Below are 26,489 nucleotides of genomic sequence, written 5' to 3' on the forward strand. Positions count from 1 at the left end.
AGATGATCTTAATAATGAAATAATTCATTTCAAGAAGCTTATGGCATTTAAACTCAAGATTGAACAGAACACTGTGCCTGTGCATTCTCAGTGAGAAACCAGAGAGGGAAATGAAATTGAACTGAGATCTATTGCCTGGCAAGAACCAAACGCTTCAGTCAAACCAGTGGGTTAATGTAAGAACATAAGAGATAGGTGCAAGAATAGGCCAATCAGTTCCTTAAGCCTGCCTTGTATTTCGGTAAGATCATAGGAAGGATCAAAGCAAATAAACTATGTGCCAACTCCCCATAACCTTCAACAAACTGATATTTCAGAAATTACCTCGCTGGTCTTTATATGCTTTGTGTCCTAACCACTTCATCTGTTTGAGGCAGAGAATTCCAGATATTCGTCAGTCTGTGGGAGAATAAATTCCTTCACATCTCAATTTTAAATGAATGTCCCCTTATTCTGTAACTATGTTCCCTAGTTCTAGTTTACCCACTAGTGGAAATATCTTCTCAACATCTGCCCCGTCAAACCTCCTCAAAATCTTGGATTTCATTAAAATCACCTCTCAGTTTTGCGAACTTTAATGAATAAAGATCTGTTTAACCATTCTTGATAAGTCAGCCCCTTCATCCCAGATATCAGTCTAGAGAATCTCTTTTGAACTGCCTCCAATGCTTAAAAAAACCCTTTTATAAATACGGGGACCTAAATTGCACACAGTACATACTCACCAAAACTCTATGCAGTTCTAATAAGACTTCACTTTTTTTATAACTTCAATCCCTTCGTGATATTCCATTTATCAGTTTAATTACTTGTATCTGCATGTTATTGTTTTGTTTCATTTCCAAGAACACCCAATCTCTCTGCAACACCTTTTTGAAGTCTCTCTCCATTTAAATAAATCATCCATATGATTCTTCCTTTCAAAGTGCGTGCCGTTACACTTTGTTATATTAGGCTCCCCCAGCAACTTCTGCCTACTTACCTATCATTATTTGTTTGCAGATTCCTTCTGTCCTCAGCACAACATGCTATTGTTATGGTTCTGTTCGCCGAGCTGGAAATTTTTGTTGCAAACGTTTCGTCCCCTGTCTAGGTGACATCCTCAGTGCTTGGGAGCCTCCTGTGAAGCGCTTCTGTGGTGTTTCCTCCGGCATTTATAGTGGCCTGTCCCTGCCGCTTCCGGTTGTCAGTTTCAGCTGTCCGCTGTAGTGGCCGGTATATTGGGTCCAGGTCGATGTGTTTGTTGATGGAGTTTGTGGATGAGTGCCATGCTTCTAGGAATTCCCTGGCTGTTCTCTGTTTGGCTTGCCCTATAATGGTAGTGTTGTCCCAGTCGAATTCATGTTGCTTGTCGTCTGCGTATGTGGCTACTAAGGATAGCTGGTCGTGTCGTTTCGTGGGTAGTCAACATCAACGAGCCGCGAAACGACACGACCAGCTATCCTTAGTAGCCACACACGCAGACGACAAGCAACATGAATTCGACTGGGACAACACTACCATTATAGGGCAAGCCAAACAGAGAACAGCCAGGGAATTCCTAGAAGCATGGCACTCATCCACAAACTCCATCAACAAACACATCGACCTGGACCCAATATACCGGCCACTACAGCGGACAGCTGAAACTGACAACCGGAAGCGGCAGGGACAGGCCACTATAAATGCCGGAGGAAACACCACAGAAGCGCTTCACAGGAGGCTCCCAAGCACTGAGGATGTCACCTAGACAGGGGACAAAACGTTTGCAACAAAAATTTCCAGCTCGGCGAACAGAACCACAACAACGAGCACCCGAGCTACAAATCTTCTCCCAAACTTTGAACAACATGCTATTTTTATACTGTCAGCAAATTTGGATGCATTACACTGTGCCCCCTTTTTCATACTGTAAAAATAGATAGTAAATAATTGAGACCCTAATTCTACTCCTAACAATACTCCACGAGTTATGGCTTTCCAACTGGAAAAAGTTGCATTAATCACAATTCTCTATCTTAGAGTCATAGAGACCTACAGCACGGAGACAGGCCCTTTGGCCCAAACCGGTCCATGCCTACCAAAATGTTCATCCATGCTATCGCTGTTTGCCTGCACTTGGCCCATATCCTTCTAATTCTTTTCTATCCTTCTATTTGTCCAAATGTCTTTTAAATGTTGTTAATATACCCATCTCAACCATTTCCACCGTCAGCTCATTACGCGTGCCACCCTGTGTGTAAAAACATGTTGCTCCTCAGGTTCCCTTTTATTCTTTCCTCTCTAACCTAAAACTGATGCCCTCTAGTCCTCAATTTCCTCAACTCTGGGGGGGGGGGGGGGAGGAAAAAAGACTGAGTGCATTCATCCTATCCATGCCTCTCATGGTCTTATATACCTCCTGTCAGGTCTCCCCTCAGTCTCCTACGCTCTAAAGAAAAAGAGTCCTAGCTTGTCCTGTATGCTTGTAAATTTCTTCTGTATCTTTTTCCAGTTTTATAACATCCTTCCTATAACAAGGTGACCGAAGTTGAACACAATACTCCAAGTGTGGCCTCACCAACATCCTGTATAACTGCAACATAACTTCCCGACTTCTATGCTCAGTGCCCTAATTGATGAAGGCCAATATGCCAAATGCTCCCTTCATTGCCCTGTCTACCTGTGACTCCACTCTCAGGGAACCGTGCACCTGAACCCCAAAGCCCCTCTGTTCCACTACACACCTTTAGGCACTACCATTTACCATGAAACTCCTACTTTGATTTGACTTTCCAAAATGCAAGAATTCACGCTTATTTATATTAAACTCCAATTGCTGTTTCTCGACCCACTTCCCCAGCTGATCAAGGTCCTGCTGCAATTTCTGATAACCTTCCTCACTGTCTATGATACCACCTATCTTAGTATCATCAGCAAACTTACTAATCATGTCTTGTACATATTCATCCAAATCATTGATACAAATAACAACCAGTAATGGGCCCAGCACCAACCCCTCAGGCACTCCACTAGTCACAGGCCTTCACTATTAGCATTTGCTTCCTACCATCAAACTAATTTTGTGTCCAATTTGCCAGCTTGCCCTGGATTCCATGTGATGTAATCTTCCAGAGCAGCCTACCATGTAGAACCTTATCGAAGGCCTTACTGAAATTCATTTAGACTACGTCTACTGTCCTGCCCTCATCAACCTTCCTGGTCACTCTTAACAAATTTGAGGCATGATCTCCCACGCATAATGCTATGCTGACTGCTCCTAATTAAACCCTGACTTTGCAAATGCATGTATATCTTATCCCTCAAAATCTTCTCAAGTAATATACCCACCACTGATGTTAAGCTTACTGGTCTATAGTTCCCAGGCTTTGCAGCCCTTCTTGAATAATAACACAACATTCACTACCCTCCACTCTTCTGGGACCTCATCCATGGCTAATGACGATGCAAAAATATCAGCCAGGACCTCCACAATTTCTTCTCTAGCCTCTTGCAGTGTTTTTGGACATATCTGGTCAGGACCAGGAGATTTATCCAGCTTCATACTAATATATCCAGTACCACCTGTACTGATATGGCTTGTCCCAAGATATCACCACTAACTCCTCCATCCTAATTGTTCAAATAACAGAACAATATTTACTTTCAGTTGGGCCTTTCATTTAGTTAGTGGAAGCTAAAATATGCCTGTCTCCCAGTCACATTTTATTTGAAAACAAGATACTAAATCCCACTTTGATTTTTCAGAGTAGAAGTCAATGGATTTGAACCAGAAGAGCTGACTTCTTTCCCTCATCTGTATTATGAGAATCACTTCTATGTTTGGATTCAGTAACTCATTCAAACTAGTTTGCCTGTATAGACCAATGGTCTGAAAGGTTAATAGAAATAGTTATTTGTACAAAATAATTTTTGTTATTCTTTCACAAGATGTGGGTGTTACTGGCTCGGTCAACATTTATTGATTGTGCTTGAGAATGTAGTGGCAGGGTTTGGCAGTTTTTGTGGGGTAGATACACTCAGTGCTGTTACAAAGGGAGTTCCTTGATATTGATCCCATGACAGTGAAGTAACAGCAACATAGATCCAAATCAGGATGGTGTGTGTCTTGGAGAATTTACAACTGTTCCCATCTGCTTTTGTCCTTCGAGATGGTAGAGATTACAGGTTTGGAAGGCTAACTCGTATCCATAAATCTATATTATTTAAAAAGTCTAGTAATATAAACACTGTTTAAAGATTTTAAATCTTAATTCTATTTATCCTTCACACACAATTTTTTTCCCCCACATGACTGAGATTTTGTTAATTTCCAAAAGGAAGTCTTATGACCCAAGATGATTTACATCATTTTAGGTATGTGTTCTGAGGAGCATGAATGGCTCGAACTGTGACAGCGCTATTTTGTGACAGAGCACCAGGGACTATGCTCTTGTAACTATGATCACAATCACAATGGAGAGAATTCCAGCTAGCATTCTCTGCACCATCCCTCTGAAATTTGCTTGTTCTTGTGCCTAATGTCTGCTTAGCTTAGACTTTGTTTTCTTGTTTGACACTGCATTTTGTGAATATGGTTTTGAACAGTTCTTTGTAATTTTGACTTTGAAAAGTGGAGTAGTAATATGAAATACTTGGAGAGATAATAGTTCTGTATTTCACCATTATGTAGGGTGTCAGAGCATCTTGTGAAAATGTGATTTCAGACTGCTGCTTTAATTATACTTTGGTATCTCTCTTTTTACTTCGGTATCTCTTTTTTTTTTAGATCTTATTTTTTTGGTGGGGCTCACTTCGTCAGTTTGCATAGTCTCCGAGATCATCAAGCGGTTGGAGAGACGGAAAGAGAGAGGCCCAAAACAAAATAAATCCTTTTTAGATGTATGATGCATATTGCATCTTTGAGTTTATCAAACAAAAAAAACTAGGTAACTAATATCCTGATGATGTGTTTGAAGAATGAACTTTGGATTGACATATAATGGCACTCTTAATTTAAAAGGACTGAAAAGATGTACTGAAAATGAGAACTATGAAGTATCTCTTGATCTCCATCTGTTGGGATAGCACAATGCAAATGGATGCAGAACTTTTCCCTGCAGACAGTGTGATTTGCTGCTTAAATGTACATAATACTTTGCTTCCTGTATAGGAAAGACTGCAAATGAATGTGGTGTAGAGTCTGCATTACACTGGATAGAATGAAAGTCTGTCTTTTCCTAATTTCAATACTATTATTTATCAATAAATAGTATGTTATTTTATACATGGTGGTGTGGATTTCATAGCATAAATTAGGTATTCTTAATGCATTGGGCATTCCATTATTCCACGATATAAGCCACAAAAGTAAGATGCTTGCAGCTTTTATTTTCTTAATGTAAAATAATGTTAAAAAAATAAATTGCTGAAGTGCTTTTGTGTCCTTGTTTTTAAACTTTTGGAAGTCTTGACCACTAGAAACCATGATTTGCAACCTAGAGGCTATATCACATGTATATATGTGTTTAAACAGAAATGTGTGCAATTTCGTGTTGAATGAAGTCTGTGTATGCCAGAGCATCTAATTGATCGCATATAACAGCCTGTAATACAAAACTAAATACAGAGACTGCATTTTTGATTTTTTTTAACTGTGTTTGTTCTCATTAGTAATTGAATGCATTTATGGTGTAAACTGTGATAACATATACATTATTGCTTTTTTAAGACTTGGCAAATGTAATGAAGACCAGAAATGTAGGCAGTGATTTTCTTTTTGTATTGGGCAACAGGCACCATTTGTCAGGCTACATCTGTGATGGAATTGTACAGTCTGTTTCAAAAATACAGTTTGTAATTAAATGATATTTGTAAGACTTGCCTCTCCTTTTGATGCTTTCTCCACTTCGCAGTCTTTCAGAAGTGGAACCTTGATTTCAATACAGAACCTAAAGCACAGCTAGCAGTAATTCACTAGCTTCTTCTCAGATATGAGTATTGTTAATTAACTTGGCCATTAAATAGTACTGCAAGTCAACGGAATACTTTGGTTGTATAAAATTTACTTTCTTGTATGTTATCAATTATAGCACAGTAAAATAACAGCTGGAATTTCCCCTGTGAAGTCACTGCAAGCTTCTAAGGACTGTGGGGGGTGAGATTTTTATTCCACTGGTTTTGAAGTTCATTGCCATGTATTCATGTTGTTGCCAAACTCAATTAAGTTTCTCCACCGACTGTGGAGTGAGCTGCTTATCCAAATGTTCTGTTTGGTAGCTAGAACAGATTTGGAGGATGAGAATGCAGGGCCAAACAGCAGATCACAGCATAAGAAGCAGTGACTGACCACAATCTAGGTATTGTTATTGAAGCAGAGAACATTGAAGGAGGTCTTGAAATAAAATGTTTTGATACAGTAAATAAGGGAGAAATGTTTCCAGTTGCAGGAAGATTGGTTCCCAGAGGAAATAGATTTAAGATAATTGGGAAAACAGTGACAGTGTAGAGGAGAAAAAGAATTATTTGCTGGAGGAGTTTATTATCTTGAATACACTGACTGAAAGACTGCTTAAAGCAGATTTGGTAGAAACTTTCAGAAAACAATTGGGTACATAGCTGAAGAGGAAAGCTTTGTAGAGAAAGCGCAGGAGCAGTGGGATGAAATGGATTGGTCTAAGACCTAGTACAGGCACAATGGGCTGATTGGCTTGTTACTAAACTGCATCAATTTATGATTATTTCCTTGACAATAGAACAAGCAAGCAGTATTGCAAAAGTGTTTTACATTTGATTTTTAATACATATGTTCTTGAGATTTTGGCATCTTGAGAAGGTGGTGGAAATCCATCACCTTGAGCCATTATGGTTCATGGTATTTAGTGCATCCATGGTGCTGCTCAGGAATATATGCCAGAATTTTGATCCTGTGACAACGAAGGAACAGTGACATCAGTTACGTTGCACACCATCGTGACTACAGGGAGTAACTTGTAGGTTCTGATCTTCATTGAGCATCTAGATATGGATAGTGCTACATGTCATTCTGGATTAGTGGTCCTGGAAGAGCACAGCAGTTCAGGCAGCATCCAAGGAGCAGTGAAATCGACATTTCGGGCAAAAGCCCAACATGTCATGTTGAGTTTAATTAATGAGCATATGGGTGTATGCAGTATTCAATCAGCATTGTATTCAATTACCACAACCATAATATTAAGTTGGACATACACAACTCTATAGCTTTAATGTCATTAAAATTAGGAAAAATATCAAATGGTGACAATTTTTGTAATTGTTTAGACACAGAGTACCTTGTATGAAACATCCCCATAATTACCTGCAAATGAATGTCTGAAGAAACCTACAGATGTTACTGCACAGAAGAAAGTTTTTCACTACCCTGTAAATCCTTTAATAATCATAAACTTTTCATTTTGGTCACCCTTACATCTTCAACACTCAAGGGAATAAAAGCTTAATCTAAATTATTGTGTCTGTCTATATTCTAACCTTTCATCACCAGTATTACTCTGGTAATTCTGCTGTGTAGCCCTACTAAACCTATTAGATCCTTACTGAGGTGTTGTGATCAGAACTGAACACAGTATTCCAAATAGGCATGGATCAGAGCTTTATATTACCACACTCTATTACCAGGAAGGCAGAGAAAAATGCCTCAGACTCCCCCCAAGCCTCCATGCAGAAATGCAACATCCTCACAGACTTTTCAGCATCTCTGACTAACTCAGGTAATATGCAAAACCAAAGCATCCCACTCATCTTTTCAGAAACCAATACCTCCACCTGCAGGATGTGCAGGTCCAGCTTTGAACTGCTCATTTATCTCGGGTCCCACAATACTCAACTGGAAGAATATCAAACAAAGTCTCGAATTATTACTCGTGACAGACACAACACAGCACCAACTTATGTATTCCAGTCCTTTTGAAGTAAAAGTCATTCTTTTTAATTTTTTAAATATCTGGTAGCACTGTCTCACACATAAGATTCATTTTTAAAAGTGCAAATGTTATTACTGAAATGTATATTTCCTACCTTTTGACTTGGTGTCAACTTTTGCTCTGTAGCACTTTTGTGAAATGACTTGAGTTGTTGTATCAAAGGTGCAACATAAATACAGCTGGCACTATGAAAACTTTGAACTATTTTGAAGTGTAAGAATATATTGTATAAATATGAGAATCAAAAATCTTAGTATTATATAAACCTTTTTGTTTGAGAATCCTTCAGATTTCTGACCAGTAAGTGTAATTCTTCAAGAAATTAACTCCTAGGATGTGGGCAATCTTGGTGGGCTAGCATTTATTGCCCATCCTTAGTTGCCCTTGAGAAGGTAGTGGTGAGGTTTTTGAACTGCTGCAATCCATTTGGCGTGGGTACACAATGCTGTTGGGAAGGGAATTCCAGAATTCTGGTTCGGTGATACCATAGGTTATGTTTCCAGGTCAAAATGTTGAGTGGCTTGGAGGGGAGCTTGCAGATGTTAGTGCTTCCATATATTTGCTATCCTTATCTTTCGAGATGGAAGTGGTCATGAGTTTGGAACATGCTGACGAAGGAATCTTAGGTGAATTACATTTAAAAGACAATTTTTAAATCAACATGGCCAAGGACGATGTGATGCATCTCTAGAACAGGTGTGACTTGAACCTAGCCCAAAAGCTTGGCGTGGTATGTAGATTCCACCTTCTAATCTATAATCTACAGTGACAACCAGACTGAAGGTTGTTAACAGCATCATATACTGGGTCAACAATTATCAGTAACCTGTTCCCTGATGGCAAGATCAGCTAAGGCTGCAAAGTATCATGTCAAAGTTAAGTCTGGACCAATTGCAAACTAATGAAAAATATAAAGCTCCAAGTGTGAAAGGATTGTGTTCTCAGCAACCTCCTATACAGAAAGATATTTGGCAAACTAATGTTAGAGAAAATAGTTGGACAATTGACTTCTGGCTCAGATGAATATTAGGCATCATCTGGCAGGGCTGTGTTCTGAGTATGGGAGTTCACCATCACACAGCGAACCCCAGCACGTTCATTCTCAAGTTAGCAGCAAGTCCTTGATGAGCTGAATAGCTGATAGTTACATTCCAAAGACATGCTGTATGGCAAGCTTTCTATTGTCACCCATGTTTACAATAGCAGGATATCTAAAAGCAACATCTCCAGTTGATCTGGGACATGCACTCAGAAAAATCAAAGCAAGGGACCCGACTGGAAGAGGTGCACCAAGTCAAGTACAAAAGAAATTGCCACCTTTGTGGCTGTAAATGCTATTTCATATGACTTTCAATCCAAAAATGACGCACACTGCAGGAGCAGATGGTGAGCTACCAAAATGGATGAAACTCACCAACTTGTTCAGTTAGTTTTTTTTGGTTTACTTATCTCTCAAACATAGTCTAAAATTTAGTTTTTAAAAAAGTATCATAGGTTATAAATGACTGCATTATAGCAGACTAAAGTTGAGTCTCCACACATGGAAAACATGACAAGATTTTATTCAATTTCCAGACAATCATAACAATTTCAAACATTTTGTCAATTCCGAATGAAAGTTGACAGACTTTACTACCTGTACAGTAAAATGTAGTATTCATAGATTGAAAATACTGAATAAAATATACTTTGGGATAGACACTAGTCCTGAAATTAGCAATAAATCTGTGACTTCTGCATATAAAGTATGATGCATATTTCACTTATATTGGACATTGTCAGTTTATTTGCTAGGTTGAAAGCAACACCGTAAGTAGTTCCTAAAATGTATCTTTTGTGTTAAATGTGAAACTAGCAATGTAATGTGGAAGGATAGTTATTCTCTGATTAAACAACAACTTTCAGGCCCATTTAGAGGTTTGTAACACTCAAACGGTCAAGTTGGGATCTTAACTCTTTGCAACTTGCAAACTTAACCAGTCAGATGCTAATTTAAGCACAGCCAGATTTAACTCTTGGTCTGTACTCCATTAGATATAATAAATTCAATAACAGGATTACATTTGGAGTCTCTTTATTTAGTAGATGGACAGCAAAGCTAAAACTCAAATGAACGAGTTTATTTCACACTCACTGGTTCTGTGTTCAGGTCAGAAGTGAAAACCAGACCAGACTCCACTATTATGACTGAGAAATAGACCAAATACTGAGATTCACATTTAAATACATATGATTAATGTACAAAAGAAAACATTAACCCTGGTCAAGGAAGAGATTATTACCCTCAGTGAAAGGAGGGAGCTAAATTTGAAATTGATATTTCAGTCTGTGGGAGGCTGGGCAAAATATACAAAACATAGTTAACATACAGATTTAAAATATTATGGTGGCTAGCCAGACAAGACACGTGACTGTAGCAGAAGTGGTAATACTTGTTTTATAGTGTATGCTGTATGCAGGGAAATGTTGGTTGAGATTAATTTGTCCTGCAACTAATATTTGTTGAGTTACTTTCTAAACAGCAATCTTAGAACTTAACACTAGAATGAAATATCAGTTACGAACCTGAGTAGAGTGTGGTTAATTAATTTACACGTGGATTCCTTCTATTCATTTTTTTTTATATAGCAATTGGATAATCTTTTCTCCATAAAGGACAAGTTTAAAAACAAGATGGGCTGTTGCAATGCACCCTCATGAAACCCTTGTACAATGCTGTAAAGTGGACTGTATGTCATTCAGTATTAAATTTCAACAGCTTTTCATGCTACAAAATAACACTGATTTTATCAAAACTCCTCAGTTGCCAAGGCTGCAAATCGGTTATTTGCATCATGCCAGGTACCCTGTTTCTGATTATCCTCATTTATCAATGATCCAGAAGAATTAGTTGTTTGTTTTTCCTTCAGTTTGGCTTGAGATTGGTGTTGAGATTTGTGTTTCGACTTGTGTTTCTTCTGGAAAAAGTCTGCTGGTACTGTGGTGATCACGGTGTGCAGGAGCTCATGGTAAACCTCACCTGCAATCAGAGAACCTTTCAACAGATCCTCTGCAGCAGCCATTGATTGCAGTGTTTGGTATAAGCGATGCACATAAGTCCCACGATAGAGGCTTTCCAGGATAAAAAGCAAGAACAGATATGAGAGGAAATACTTAAATGAGTATTCAGAAATGAACAAGAGTCAGTTACAGATGTGCAAAACAGAAACAGATCCTGCGGTCCAACTTGACCACGCTAACCAGATATCCTAACTTAATCCAGTCCCATTTGCCAGCACTTGGCCCATTTCCCTCTAAACTATTCCCTATTCATATCCCCATCCAGATGGCTTTTCAATGTTAAAGTTAGACTAGCCTCCTCCATTTCCTTAGCACTGGTGCCTCATAGCACCAGGGTCCTGGGTTCATTTCCAGCCTCAGGCAACCACCTGTGTGGAGTTTGCACATTCTCCCCATGCCTGTGTGGGTTAACTCCCCAATCCAAAGATGTGCAGGCTAAGTGAATTGGCCATGCTAAATTGCCCATAGCGTTCAGGCATGTGTAGCCCAGATGCATTAGTCAAGGGAATAGGTCTAGGTGGGTTACTCTTCGATGGGTCGAAGGGCCTGTTTCCACACAATAGGAATTCTAATTCTATCCTATCTACCTGTGACTCCACTTTCAAGGAACTATGAACTCCAAAGTGTCTCTGTTCAGCAACACGCCCCAGGAACTTACCATTAAGTCCTACTGATTTGCTTTTCCCAAATGCAGCGCCTCACATTTATCTAAATTAAACTCCATCTGCCACTCTTCAGCCCATTGGCTCATCTGATCAAGATCCCATTGTACTGAGGTAACCTTCTTTGCTGTCCACTACACCTCCACGTTTGGTGTCATCTGCAAACTTCCTATGTTCACATCCAAATCATTTATAAAAAATGAAAAAGTAGTGGACCCAGCACATATCCTTGTGGCACACTACTGCTCACAGCCCTCCAGTCTGAAAAGCAACCCTCCACCACCACCCTCTGTCTTCTACCTTCAAGCCAGTTCTCCCTGTATTCCATGAGATCTAACATTACTAATCAGTCTCCCATGAGGAACCTTGTCAAACACCTCACTGGTCCATATAGATCATGTTCACCACTCTGCCTTCTTCAATCCTCTTGTAAAAACTTCTTCGAATCTAATAAAAACTTCAAAAGACTTATCAAGTTTGTGAGATATGATTTCCCATGCACAAAGCCATGTTGACTATCCCTAATCAGTCCTTGCCTTTCCAAATACATGTACACCCTGTCCCTCAGGATTCCCTCCAACAACTTGCCCACCATTGACATCAGGCTCATTGGTTTATAGTTCCCTGGATTTTCTTTACCCCCTTAAATACTGGCACCTAGTTTAATTGTAGGATTAGTAGTATTGCTCAAAATGCAAAACTTACAATCAGAAGCAAGGTTGGAAATACATTAAAGTGAAACTCTATTAAAACTACAAACCAGAAAGATTACCAATCTGTGGCAGTTTTCATCTCTTGGACAATAGTTTGGGCTGTGGGATTCAATTGTAAATATTGTCTACTATGCATCTGCAGCCCATTTGCTGCAGACGAAGACAGTGGAAGAAGAAAGATTTTGCTGGCTTCGGTTTTCTCTGGACCCTCTTCTGGGTCAGCTGAGCTTTTCATTTCATTTCTGCTCACCTCTTTCAATATCCTTGCAAACAGTCAGCCTTGAGAGATCATGGCAGTCAGTAAGTTCTTCTATAACACGATGGTTGCATTCTTGTGCAACAGGAAAATTTTATTTTAGAAACAGCGCTTAGTGTTGGCGATGTAATCGCATTAGAGCTAATGCATTTTAAAAGTTCTCGCTTTAGAAACAGCACTCAATTCAGCAATTGTGTTGTAGCACAACGACCTGTGCCATCTATTTTTTACCAACCAATTTCTGGGACATAACCTGGAGCTTTTTGATTGGATAGGATGCTACCTCTGAGCTATTCACTTATGCAAGCAAATTGCTTTAATACTTGTAATACTTGAATAATTCTGCTGTATTTCAAAAGTACAGAAATGTACTTTAGAAAAAAAGACTATTGTTTACCAATAAAAGCTCAATAATAACTTTGCTCAAGTTAGAAATCAGCATATTTAAAGATATTAACTGTCCCACAGCCCCACTGTAGAATTTGACTACTGTTTGACCCATGCCTCATACAGAGGAAGAGAAGCAGGCCACTCAGTCCTAAATCCTGTTCACCCTTTGATTGATCATAGCCAAGATGGACCTTAACTCCATTTACCTGTCATTAATCTACATCTTGCCAAATAATTTCTCAAATTTCAGAAATCCAATTCACTAAGTCTCACATCCTTTCAGCAGTGTTCCACACTTCCAAACCTATTTAAATTCGGAGCATTCTCCACTTTACAAATTCTGATTTCACCTCTCCATGTCTTATCATCATCTCTGGGTGAAACTAAATGCTCACTGGCTCTCCATTTTAATTGAATGACTTGGACAAGTGGTAACATTCTGTTCCATTTTGTCTTTGAACACTTCCAAATCTTTGCTTACTCTTTTCCTTTGAAACATTAGCTTCTCTAGCCTATCCTGCCTAATGAAACTCCTCCCCCAAAATAGTAATACTTGTGCAATCTCTGCACAGCCTTGATCATTTTTCTAAGATAAGCCAAGCAAAACTGTGTACAAGTCTAGCATAACTGTTTGTTTAGTTAGAAATCAAGAATCCAATAAGCTTATTTCTAAATTAAACCCTCACTACTAAAGAGGAGAAAGTGAGGTCTGCAGATGCTGGAGATCAAAGTTGAAACTTTATTGCTGGAACAGCACAGCAGGTCAGGCAGCATCCAGGGAACAGGAGATTCGACGTTTCGGGCACAGGCCCTTCTTCAGGAATGAGCAGAGAGTGTTCAGCAGGAGAAGATAAAAGGTAGGGAGGAGGGACTTGGAGGAGGGGAGTTGGAAATGTGATAGGTGGAAAGAGGTCAAGGTGAGGGTGATAGGTCGGAGTAGGATGGAGGCGGAGAGGTCAAGAAGAAGACTGCAGGTCAGGAAGGCGGTGCCGGTCTGGAGGGATCCGGCTGAGACAAGGTGGGGGGAGGGGGGATGAAGAAACTGGTGAAGTCCAAGTTCATCCCCTGCGGTTGGAGGGTTCCCAGTCGGAAGATAAGACGCTCCTCCTCCGACCGTCGGGTTGTTGTGGTTTGGCGGTTTCCAAGGCCCCAAGGGAAACTTCCATATCCGCCACAGATTCACCTGCACCTCCACCCACATCATCTACTGCATCCGCTGCAGCCGGTGTGGCCTCCTCTATATTGGGGAGACAGGCCGCCTACTTGCGGAGCGATTCAGAGAGCACCTCTGCGCCACCCGGACGAACCAACCCAACCAACCTGTGGCACAGCATTTCAACTCCCCCTCCCACTCCACCGAGGATATGCAGGTCATTGGACTCATCCACCGCCAAACCACAACAACCCGACGGTCGGAGGAGGAGCGTCTTATCTTCCGACTGGGAACCCTCCAACCGCAGGGGATGAACTTGGACTTCACCAGTTTCTTCATCCCCCCTCCCCCCACCTTGTCTCAGCCGGATCCCTCCAGCCCGGCACCGCCTTCCTGACCTGCAGTCTTCTTCTTGACCTCTCCGCCTCCATCCTACTCCGACCTATCACCCTCACCTTGACCTCTTTCCACCTATCACATTTCCAACTCCCCTCCTCCAAGTCCCTCCTCCCTACCTTTTATCTTCTCCTGCTGAACACTCTCTGCTCATTCCTGAAGAAGGGCCTGTGCCCGAAACGTCGAATCTCCTGTTCCCTGGATGCTGCCTGACCTGCTGTGCTGTTCCAGCAATAAAGTTTCAACCTCACTACTAAAGACCACTAAGTGAACAATAAGTCTATTTTTCTCTTGCACTGGACGTGGGCATCATTGACCAGATCAACATTTGGTACCCATTTGTCAATGCCCTTGGAAAAATGGCTGTGAGCTGCTGCAGTCCATGGCACGTAATTATTCTCCATGCCTTTACAAAGAGAGCACCCCTACTTCATCCTTTCTGCCATTTCTTTGTATTACACTTCATCCATCATCTTTCTGCCTAGATTTTTTGTGCAAACAATTTTCCTAGTCTGGATTATTGATTGATACTCATCATATTAAAGTTGTTGGATAGTTTTTGTAATTTTAACTAGGGCAGGCAAAGCTAAAGAGATCTATAACCAATTACATCCAGAATAAAATAACCTACTTTCTAATAACTATTTCCATAATCTGCAAAATATTAGGTTTGAAATAATTTGAACGTAATGTAAAATGTGGTGCTAAAACAACTGACTGTGAGCATTATGCTATTTGGAGAGACCCTACTGCACAACAATTACTGTACCTTTTAGACAAATTCACACTGAGGCTACAAGCATATTGATCTGAATTATCTCAGTATTTGCAGGATATTAAATATGAATTACAGTCATAAATCTACCAGCCAAACTGCTATTTCCTGGAATGTAAAGGAGTCAAGAGCAAACAAGGCATTTTCCTTTTTTTTTTGGTTGAGATGATAACATTAACTTGGCAGTCAATAAACCTCATCAATCTGTAATAGATTTCCTTACCGTGTAATATCAGGCACAGGAAGAGGAAAGCACAAAAGCTGATTTAGGTAGATTCCCATTAACAGACAGCTCTGCCACTGACAGAACACGTGAGCCACATTTAGGTCCAGATTCCACATTTGCTGTTTCCTTTCTTTCATGTGGGTCAGTCTGTCACGCACCATTCTGATGCTCTTCTCATCAAAGCTGCTGTTACCTAAGTACATTGATGGTGAACATAATTAGTCACGCTCAGCAATTATTTATCATTTTTCATTGTTAGATCCAACACTGAGCTCTCAGCTACTGGCCCCTCGTAATGCAGAGTGGTCATGGGCTCCTTATGATATGGTTCAGTTGACTCATTGCTCGGCTGATTTATGAGGAGAGACTAAATAAGTTGAGCATGTACACAATGGATTCAGGAGAATGAGAGGTGATATTGTTGAAATTTTTATGATCCCGAGGGAAAATGGGGGAAAATATCATGAAGATACTAAAACTAAGGGACAAACTAAGAATAAGAGGTCTCCCTTTTAAGACGAGTTTATTTCTTTCCACTGACTAGTGACCCATTAAGAGGAATTAGCTTCCCTCGGAAAGCAGAGTACACTGGATCATTGATTATATTCAAGATTTATTTTCACAGATTTTTAATGGAGTTGTGGGTTATAGGCGACAGACAGGAAAGTGGAATTGAAACCAGTCAGTTATGATCATATTGGATGGTGGCACAAGCTAAAATAAATGCACTGATATCTGACTACTGACAACCTGCGACTCCTATTAAAAGATTTCCTACAAATCAAGTTGGACACCACCATGTATTAGGTAAAAACAATGACTGCAGATGCTGGAAACCAGATTCTGGATTAGTGGTGCTGGAAGAGCACAGCAGTTCAGGCAGCATCCGAGGAGTAGTAAAATCAACGTTTTGGGCAAAAGCTTTTGCCCGAAACGTCGATTTTACTACTCCTCGGATGCTGCCTGAACTGCTATGCTCTTCCAGCACCACTAATCCAGAACCACCATGTATTGTTAACCCTTGTTCTAGAACCCTGGGCTTTAGGAGTAAATCAACAAAACTGATTCTAAGATTTTCTATTTGATGATTTATCGCTAGCAAAAGGCCTCAGATTCAACCTCTCTTTTTGTATTTATTGAGCTGGTCTCAGCTGGGGCAGCAGACAGGGTACGATGCAAGGATTTGGAGGGTGGGAAGATGGAAACAATTTTGTTTACTACTTCTGATAACCAGTGAAGTCTCAGATACATAACTAATGTTCAGTCTATGACAGGAGTATTCCTGCACAGCTTGGCTAGTTGCTTTGATAGTTAATGGGGCTCTCAATTCCATCTTAAGCCTTACACTGAAAATATTTTTTTTTAATTTTATGCTTTAAATCATTTATTTTAGCTTTTTATTCAACTCATTGAACAACTGCAGTGAATAAGTCCATCATCACAGCTACAGGAATGATGGTCAACAGAGATCTCAGCTACCACAGAATGCATTAAATTGTAGAAAATAACAAATATAAATCAAAATGCAAGCTGCAGAAAAGTCCATACATTTTGATGCTTTTCAAAGACATTGCGATATCTGCAGAAAGTCCCGTAAGTACTATACCCTGATGAATTTCTGATCAGAATTTGAATAATAATGGACTGATAAATCAGCAGAACGTTCTGGGGAAGTCAAATTAACTGTTTAAATTTACTTAAATTCCACTTTTATCTCTCAACTTAATTTAGGATGTTAGTCTATTTGTAAGTGATAAAATTAGGTTTTAAGAAACATTGGAAATACTTAAAAACATCCAAATTTGCGTGTCTGACACTGCCTGTGAACATGCTGCAGATGCTCCCTCTAGTGTTACAGCAAAAATAAATTCAACCTTTGCTACCTATTTTTTCCAGGACAGCTAAAGTAGAGAAGAGTAAAAATATGAACTGACAAGGCAGCACAGATTTTATTGGTCATAAACTCTGTGCAGTAAAGTTGCAAAGAGAAATCAGTATCGCATGATGCAGCACTGATATACCAGCATGTTTGCTCAGTGGTTCACACTGCTGCCTCATAGCTTCAGGGACCCAGTTTTAATTCCAGCCATGGGTGATTGGAGTTTGCATGTTCTCCCTGCATCTGTGGGGGCTTCCACTGGTTGCTCCGGTTTCCTACCATAATTCAAAGTTGTGCAGGCCAGGTGGATTAACCATGGTATAGAGAGAGAGCGAGAATATTACATGATTAAGGAAGGTTTGGAGGGACAGCTAGTGCAGGCAGGTGGGACCAGTTTAGCTTGGGATTACGGTTGGCATGGACTGGTTTGACCAAAAGGTCTGTTTCTGTGCTGTATGACTCTTCGGACTTCTGAATTCAAGCAAGAGAAACAGTTCTACTTGGTTTGTGAACAACCCACTGTCCAAGGATTCCTGAAAGTCTTGTATCTATCATTTGAAACTGTTTATGAACTGGCAAATTACAATTATTTTATTTTCTCTTTTAATTTATCCTTTACATGTGTCTGTCTATCTGAGGGAAGTGGGGATTATAATAAAATAATATTCGGCTTTAGATTGTAGACATTAATCATGTTGCCTTGCTGTGAATCAGTGTTCTGCTAAAGTATCATTGATAATAAATTAATTTTTGTTAAAGCTGTAAATATGGTATCCAGGATTTGTTATAAGTCTGGTTAGGACCTATTGAGCAATTTTGAGTGTTTAATTTCATGGACTGCGAATTCGGTGATATTAAGGCCGATTTGTTTGGCCTGCTATAACATATTAATGATTTAGATGAAGGAACTAAATATAAAACCTCCAAGCTTGCAGTCAAGACAAAGCTGTGTGAGAGGATGAACTGAGGGGAGGATGCAGAAATGCTTTGGTGCAATTTGCACAAGTTGAACAGATAAGTTCATGAATAATAAATGTTTGGAGAGAAATGGGCCAAGTGCAGGCAGGTGGGACTAGTTTCGTTTGGGATTATGGTCGGTGTGAACTGTTTGGACCAAAGAATTTGTTTTCGTGCAGTATGACTATAACTCTAAACTTATAAAATTCTAACAGTGCAAATACAGGAAAAATGTTCCTGATGATTGGGGAAATCCACAACTAGGGATCACGTAATAAGGATACGGGGTATCTGACTTCGGACAGAGATGCAGATAAATTCAGAAATTGGTCAGCCTGTGAAGTTCTCTCCCACAAAAAATAGTGGAGGCCAAAACATTGGAATGTTTTCAAGGAGTTTGGTATAATTCTGAGTTAAAAGAGATCGAGGATATGAGGAGAAAACCACAACAGGATACGGAGTTAGGTGATTAGCCATGGATGTATTGAATGATGGAACAGGTTTGAAGGTCCATGATTACTCATATTTTCTACGTTTCTATGTTGCCAGTGAAGCTTATATCCCACGAACAAAGAAATAAAATCTGAGTGAAATTGCTTCCTTTGATCAGGAAAGCATTTGGGCAACAAAGGACATTCGTTTTGGCACACCAGATAAATCAACTACTCACTTTCTCCTGCACTGTGAAAAGCCATATAAGTCTGCAATCTGAAGCTACAGCATGACAAGTCAGAATACCTATGTACGAAATGGCCATCTGTGATCAGACAAACCACCAATTGCCCTAGCGTCCTTCCCTACTAAATTATCTTATTCTGATTTGCAGTATCTAAGCACAGAAAGACAATAAGCTTTTTAAAAAATATTTCTGAATTTACCTGGCTTTTGTATGATTTTATTCAGTTCTCCAGTTACAATGCAGAGCAGCAGAGCTTGAAGATGGTGTAATGTCACTTTGGGTTCAACATGAGCCACCCAGTAGCAAGTCACAGCAACAGTTAGCTGGAGGTGAGCTGGCAAGGCCAACACATCAGGTTTCGCTTGCAGAACGTCCAGTAGAAAATGGATTCTGTCTGACAGAGAAATCTGCAGAAGATAAAACGTGTGCTCAGTGTCCTCTAATAACCAATCCACTCACAATCTGAGATGGTGGCGTAGTGGTAATGTCATTAGGCTAGTAATCCAGAGGCCCAGACTAATGCATTGGAGATATGGGTACAAACCCACTGGGGGAGCTGACAGAATTAATTGATTAATAAATCTTGGAACATAAAGCAAGTCTCAGTGATGGTGACGACAAAATCATCACTGATGTAAAAACTGAAGTCTTTTTGGGAAGGATATCTGCTGCCCCGGTCTGTGATTGCAGACCCAATATGTGGCTGACTCGAGTTATAGAGATGTACAGCACAGAAACAGACCCTTCGGTCCAACTAGTCTATGCCAACCAGATATCCTAACCTAATCCAGTCCCATTTGCCAGCATTTGGCCCATATCCCTCTAAATCCTTCCTATTCATATACCCATCCAGATGCCTTTTAAATGTTGTTATTGTAGCAGTTTCCACCACTTCCTCTGACAGCTCATTCCATACACTCACTACTGTGTGAAAACATTGCCCCTTAGGTCCCTTTTATATCTATCTTTTCCCCTCTCACCTTAAAAGCTATGCTACCTAGTTCTGGACTCCCCCACCCCAGAGAAAGACCTTGTTCATTTATCCTATCCATATCCCTCGTAATTTTATATATCTCAAAAAGTCACTCTTCACTATCCTCAGAATTTGTTTAACAAGCCACACCATTCAGAGGCAATTAAGGATGGACAACAAATGCTGGCCTTGAAGACCGACAGACACATCACATGAAAGAATAACTAGAAAACACAGCTAACAGCTTTTCATGATAAAAGGTCCTTGATATGAAATGTTAACTTTTGTTTCTCTCTCCACAAATGCTTCTGGACCTGCTTCATGTTTCTGCCTTTGTCTGCTTTGGGATCAAGTGTATTTTGTGGAACAAGGGCATTTAAAATACCACCTAAATGCTGAAAGTAAAATTATACACTACAGCCCAGAGGAAAAAAAAAGTAGAATTTGTGGTTACTGGGAAAGTCTCTCTCCTTACTTCATGAATTTAAAACAGCTAAGAATAATGCTGAAAACTTGCCAAATTTCAAAATCTATACTTATGCCCGATTCCATTTAATTTTGTTTTTGACAATTTAGTGGAAAATACATTAGTATTTCCTAAACAAAATATGGGTTTCACTTGAACTGAGATTAGCTTGCCTCGACTCAAACAGTGGCAGCCATTTATTAGGTTTTTTTGTCTTTATTCATTCGCAGAATATGACATCGCTGGAAAAAATCCAGCAGTTGTTGCCCATCTTGTAACTGTCCTTGAACTGGGTGGCTTGCTCAGCCATTCCAGAGGACAGTTAATATTCAAATCATACTACCATGTACCTGAGAGTGACATGTAGGCCAGACTGGTTAAAGATGGCAAATTTCCCTCCCTGAAAGTGAACAAGATGGGTTTGCATAACAGTTGATGTTATTGTTATTGAGATTAGCTATCAATTCCAAATTTATTAACCTAATTTAAATTCCATTGTAGGATCTGAACAAGTTTCTCAAACTTCAGCCTGGATTGTTAGTCCAGTAACATTACGACTGGGCTATCAGCTCCCCACTAAATTGTTAATCACACTCGAAAATACCACTGGATAGAAGACATTTAAAAAGAAAAATGACTCATTCGGCACACTGATTTTGAAATGAATGGAGGGTACTTTACTTTGCACATGATAATACCATAGCTTATTTGCAGAACGTGATATTGTGAATGGAGGTCAAAACATGTTACAGATCAGGCTTGATGCAGCATTATTTTACCAAATAAAATTTAAAGTTAAGGAAGTATTATTGTGATGATCAAGAGAGAAGTGGTATGACTTAGGGGAATCTTCCATAAACATCCTATAATGATACATATTTGGAAATATAGGTTTGTTAGAGAAGTATAACAAATTAGGTAGGACACACAAACGCTATAATTAATAAGTTAATAGACTAGAACTCAGTGCAGACAAAATGAAAAGGCATAAGAAATATGGCAGGGAAAAGGAAGCCTAAAGACTCATGGCATCACCACACAGGCATAAAAATAAGATATTAATGACAGGAGTGATAATGGAACCATAATGGCATTTAAAACTTCTTATGTAGGAGTACAATTAGACACTAGGATCAAACAACATTTATGTTAAAAAAAGACCATATGGAGAGTTAAATTAAAAGATAGTAAATGGAGAAATAAAGCATTATTCTACTGGTAAACCTTTAATAAAAGATTATTTTTAAATTGGCATAATTAAGATAAATAAATTTTCATGTGATAGTTTATGATGTTCCAAAGCTGATTAAATAAAACTTAGTTAACATCCCATTTCCAATGGTAGGTGGTGATCAAAACAATATGAAAGCAAGCACCTTACACTGAAGATTTAAAGTGTTAGAAATCCTTGGACAACTTATCAAAACGTTTTTTCCTACTGGGAGAATGTACCTGTCAAGTCTTTCAAGTAAAACCTTACTTTATAGAATAACCAAAAACATTTAGACATCAAACTGGATTCTATTGGATTTGGTATTACTTTTTTGATAAGTTTACTGATACATTTAAAAGTACAGCAAACTTTGTTTAAATTGGTACCTTATTGACCAGGACACTCAATAAATCATCAATTATATATCTCATACAGCGATGGCTGCGTATTTATGCTGTAAATAAAATATAAGTGATATGTAAACCACCTGCACTACATTTCTATTACTTACTGTGTGTTTTTATATCGATTTTAGGTGGGGTGTTGATGTTTTTACAAAGACTTTCAAGGGATGTTGATGTCTCAAAGCATTAGAGTTTACAGTGGTTATGCTATCCAGAATATTTGATCAACCAGCGCACTCCTGGTCCCACACCTGCTGGTGAATTAAAACATTTGCTGTACATTGTGTGGTAATTTCTATGATAAAACTGTAAAATTAGTAAATCACCTCATTTGAATTTTTCAGTTACAACTGACAAGCTCTATTCTCTTACATACTTACGCAGGTATTCTGAACAGAGAAACTCCAATTCAATATCTGGATGTCTATAGCATATCTTAAGTTTATTAAAATTAAGCAGGGAGCTGTTTGGAAGAAGGCTATAGTCTTGGGTAGTTACTTCCCTGTGGGAGGTTGAGTCCTTCAGACCCAAGGCTAAGCTTTGTGGGATTAATTAGTTTAATTGCAGCAGATAGATGTTATCAGGGAGATACAGGCAATAGGAGAAAGTGAGGACTGCAGATGCTGGAGATCAGAGCTGAAAATGTGTTGCTGGAAAAGCGCAGGTCAGGCGCATCTAAGGAACAGGAGAATCGACGTTTCGGGCATAGGCCTTCTTCAGGAATCAGCCCTGAAGAAGGGCTTATGCCCGAAACGTCGATTCTCCTGTTCCTTGGATGCTGCCTGACCTGCTGCGCTTTTCCAGAAACACATTTTCAGCTCAGATACAGAGAATACCTGGGGTTGGAACAGGTTCTATTACTGATTCTGTTTGTAAGTCAGAACACAATGCAAACCAATATAAAATACAGTTCAAAAGTATAGGAAATGTTTCTATTAAAAATCCCTGTCAGGAATACTTTCGTAAATCAAGGATCCCCTGATTCTTGAAGAAGGGCTTATGCCCGAAACGTCGATTCTCCTGCTCCTTTGATGCTGCCTGACCTGCTGCGCTTTTCCAGCAACACATTTTTAAGCTTTGATCTCCAGCATCTGCAGTCCTTACTTTCTCCTAGGGATTCCCTGTACTCCTGATCTAAAATAGCTCCATGTAAATATTAAAGCTATAAATCACTTCAATATAACGCAGCTTCAATATCTCTCACTTTATATTTGTGATGCACATTCACCTCAGGTAGTCTTTGCAATGAGTAGATTTCATTTGCATTGAATCCTTTCAGTACGGCTGGGACACTAGATTTTCTCAGCGTTTGTTCATATCTATCAAATTCATCCACACAAGACATTTTCCGGAGTCTTTCTTCACCAATGCCTGCCTGTATTGAACCCCTCTCTGATAAATCCAGCATTTGATTAGAATAAGGCTCATTTGCACACAGTAACAATCCATATATGACCTGACGAATATACAACGAGCATCTATTACTGCTGGGTCTGCCAGTATTCTCCACCTGAGTTTGCAAAAAGGCTCTCTTTAAAATCAAGCAGTCACTAAGAAAAGGGGCCAACTCTCCTTTCATTAGAGCAAGGCACATCCACTCAGGGGCTTTGCTGGCCAACGCAATGGGAACATGAGCTCTCAGGTCTTTATTTTGAAAGAACTTTGTAAGATCCACTTCTGACTGAGTATATTCATCCATAACAGTGCAGAGAACTTTTCGGACCTCCTCACGTTCATTTTGTTTTAGACATTTAAGAATGTTTTCCATTGCTTCCTCTGGATCAGAAAATGTGGATAGCCAGTTCAGAAGCCCTTGAATGCGCATATTTTTCTTTCTTGCTGAACCAGATGTCCTTGCATGGATATGCACTCGGGCGAGAAAGGTCTCCAAGGTAGGTAGGTTCACATAATCATTGCCATTCAACACTGCAAACAGAGGGAGTAAGGCTTTGTTTACTAGGTTAAAATGTTTACAGAAATTCTCAACAGAGAAACACTGGGCTGAAATGTAGGATCCAGAATGGTCTTTTGGAGTAGTCACACTTTGCCACTTAAAGTAATTTAAGGGACAATAACCAGCTTTCAAATCAAAGATACAGAAGTCACTATCTAGTGTCAGAACAGGGCAGGCCCACTGATTAGCGAGAGTTACAATGTCACGGTCTGCTTCTGAATGACACTGGACGAAAGGTACTTGCAATTGCAGTAAAACCTGTTTAAAAACTTCTGGGTTCAGCAGCGGAAGCAGCATTCCTCCACCACCTCTAGAGATGATGTGCGCATTTTGGATTTTCTTCCTGGCCCGCTGTTTGAGTGTTTCGAACTTCTTATCAGTACAATCACATCCACCATCAAACACCACGTATGGCGCAATATTACAGAGAGACAAGGCCTCAAAAAATTTGCAGATGACGTCGGTAAACAAATCATATTCACCTCCATGTTTAAGATCGATTCCAGAGTCAAAATAAAGTCTATGAAATAAGTTATTGCCATCGATCACAATTTTTGTATTTTGTAGCTTGACATTATTAAAAAAATTATGATTTTCTCCAACGTAGGTCATCAATCCTTGGATACCCATGTTAGACAGTGAAAGTCTTCACCCTAAGTAATGAATACAAGAAATTAAGTTGGATTGGGTAAGTTATATCTGAACACTTATGTAGTACAAAACTGAATTCAAGAACTGAATTAATAAATTCACTACAGTAATGCACATAGTCCTTTATTAAAATGAATCTTCAGTATGGATGAAAAAACATTTTTTTCAAAGCTTTTTGTCTTACACTCAAACACTTTCATCTGAATCAAGTTTTAAAAAAGCTGACAGCCATTACCTGGCTCATGCCCAAGAATAGGTACATGGATGGGTGCTTAAGCGAGGACAAATGTTCGGCACAACATCGTGGTCCGAAGGGTCTGTTCTGTGCTGTATTGTTCTATGTAACAATGCTTTGGCCAATTAAATGGCTCATCCCAAACATCTCATGGGTGCTTGGGGAAAGAAAATAAATGCTGGCCCAGCCAAGAAGTTCATATCCCCAGAATTAATTTAAAACAAAAATCAAGAGTCAACTGCCATGCTTTTTCAATTTGAAAAAAGCTTGGCAGTTAATAGTCATTCATCATTGAACTGGTGCACTGTCCATTGTAATGCCTCGACCAGAGTCCATATACTATTCAATTAGCACGTTCTTCTCATACAATACAAAATGTTATTTCTCCTTGCATTCCTACAACTGTCCTGATGACAGCAAGATGTATCTTTTATCAGCAACATATAATTTGTCATTTTATATGAAGTTCAACAAATAAACAGAAATTAAAAGAATGTTACCATATCCATTTTTCCCACGAAAACAAATGCTTCTATTTACTGCTATTATGCCATATGGTGCTATACATGATAGTATAGGTTGTCTGATCATAATACCTGGAGAGCTCATTCATCGTAATAGGTTACATTTTGACCAAGGTTCTATATCAGTCTACAGTGATCCTCAGTCACTATTATGCATATTGAGTGCCTAGAGATATCAACATTTTAAAATTATTTCATGAAGTGTGGGTAGAGCAAGGAAAAATCTGTTGCCATCCCTAAATGCCTATGAACGAGTACCTTACTATTCTATTTCGGAAGACAGTGAAGAGTCATCCACATTGCTGTGGGTCTGAATTCAAAGCCAGCCAGACTGGGTAGGGACGGCAGACTTACTTCCATAAAGGGCCTTCGTGAATTGGTTGGCAGTTTATGAATATCAGAGTTTAATGATCACTGTTACTGCAATATAGTCCAGGTGATCAGCTACCAAGATGGGATTTTAAACCATGCCCTCAGAGCAATAGATCTAGATTGCTCAAGCAAGTGACAATGATACTAAACATACATCACCGAAACATACCTCAAATAAGTTTTAGATTCATGACCCCATCCCCAACTCAAAATCATAATTCTGGTTGCGTTACTTAAATTTGTTACAATGCTGCTGTAGCAGCAATACAGGTATCATCTATCTTGTGACAAGAGTTAGGCCACATTCACTGCAAAGTCAAGTTAAGAAAGTATGTGAAGAACCAATATTTGCATTTATTATTTTTCACATGGAGAAACAGCAAGACAGCAGAAAGATGTGCAGGTTAGGTAAATTAGCTATGCTAAATTTCCCCTAGTGTTAGGTGCGTTAGTCTGAGGGAAATGGGTCTGGGTGGGTTACTCTTCAGAGGGTCGGTGTGAACTGGTGGGCCGAAGGGCCTGTTTCCACACTGTAGGGAACCTAATCTAAAGTGTAAAAAACAGAAAGCAACCTAAAGAGTGAGACTTGACCACATCAAATGTGGAGCATTGATACCTCAGCAGGAGGTATG

At 39.4% G+C, this 26,489-nt stretch overlaps 2 protein-coding genes across 6 annotated transcripts in view; one reads left to right on the plus strand and one right to left on the minus strand.

Moving 5' to 3' along the window:
• Window positions 1–5,837, plus strand: part of atp2c1 (ATPase secretory pathway Ca2+ transporting 1) — a 141,339-nt gene extending 135,502 nt beyond the window's left edge. The window contains exon 27 of the mRNA XM_043719600.2: window positions 4,748–5,837. Within this exon, the coding sequence (XP_043575535.1) occupies window positions 4,748–4,866 (119 nt within the window). The 3' untranslated portion in view covers window positions 4,867–5,837. The remainder of the gene's footprint in view (window positions 1–4,747) is intronic.
• The window catches only part of aste1b (asteroid structure-specific endonuclease 1b), a 57,089-nt gene extending 32,384 nt beyond the window's left edge, over window positions 1–24,705 (minus strand). For 2 of the 5 annotated variants that reach the window (XR_015752807.1, XM_087978481.1), the window contains exons 1-3: window positions 23,326–24,705; window positions 19,265–19,472; window positions 15,548–15,743 (exon numbers count right to left, since the gene is read on the minus strand). Coding sequence is in view for 3 of the 5 variants with exons in the window: in XM_087978481.1 (XP_087834607.1) it covers window positions 15,548–15,743; window positions 19,265–19,472; window positions 23,326–24,705 (1,784 nt within the window). In the remaining 2 variants the exon portion in view is untranslated. Of the gene's footprint in view, window positions 1–9,465; window positions 11,031–12,413; window positions 12,634–15,547; window positions 15,744–19,264; window positions 19,473–23,325 lie in introns of those variants that run through there. The other 3 variants (XR_015752808.1, XM_043719592.2, XM_087978480.1) reach the window with 3 other exon arrangements.
• Between the last annotated feature and the right edge of the window lie 1,784 nt (window positions 24,706–26,489).

The sequence above is a fragment of the Chiloscyllium plagiosum genome, unplaced genomic scaffold, assembly GCF_037043375.1.
Source record: "Chiloscyllium plagiosum isolate Xiang-an unplaced genomic scaffold, Cpla_swu_hap1 HiC_scaffold_34, whole genome shotgun sequence".
Taxonomy (NCBI): Eukaryota; Metazoa; Chordata; class Chondrichthyes; order Orectolobiformes; family Hemiscylliidae; genus Chiloscyllium; species Chiloscyllium plagiosum.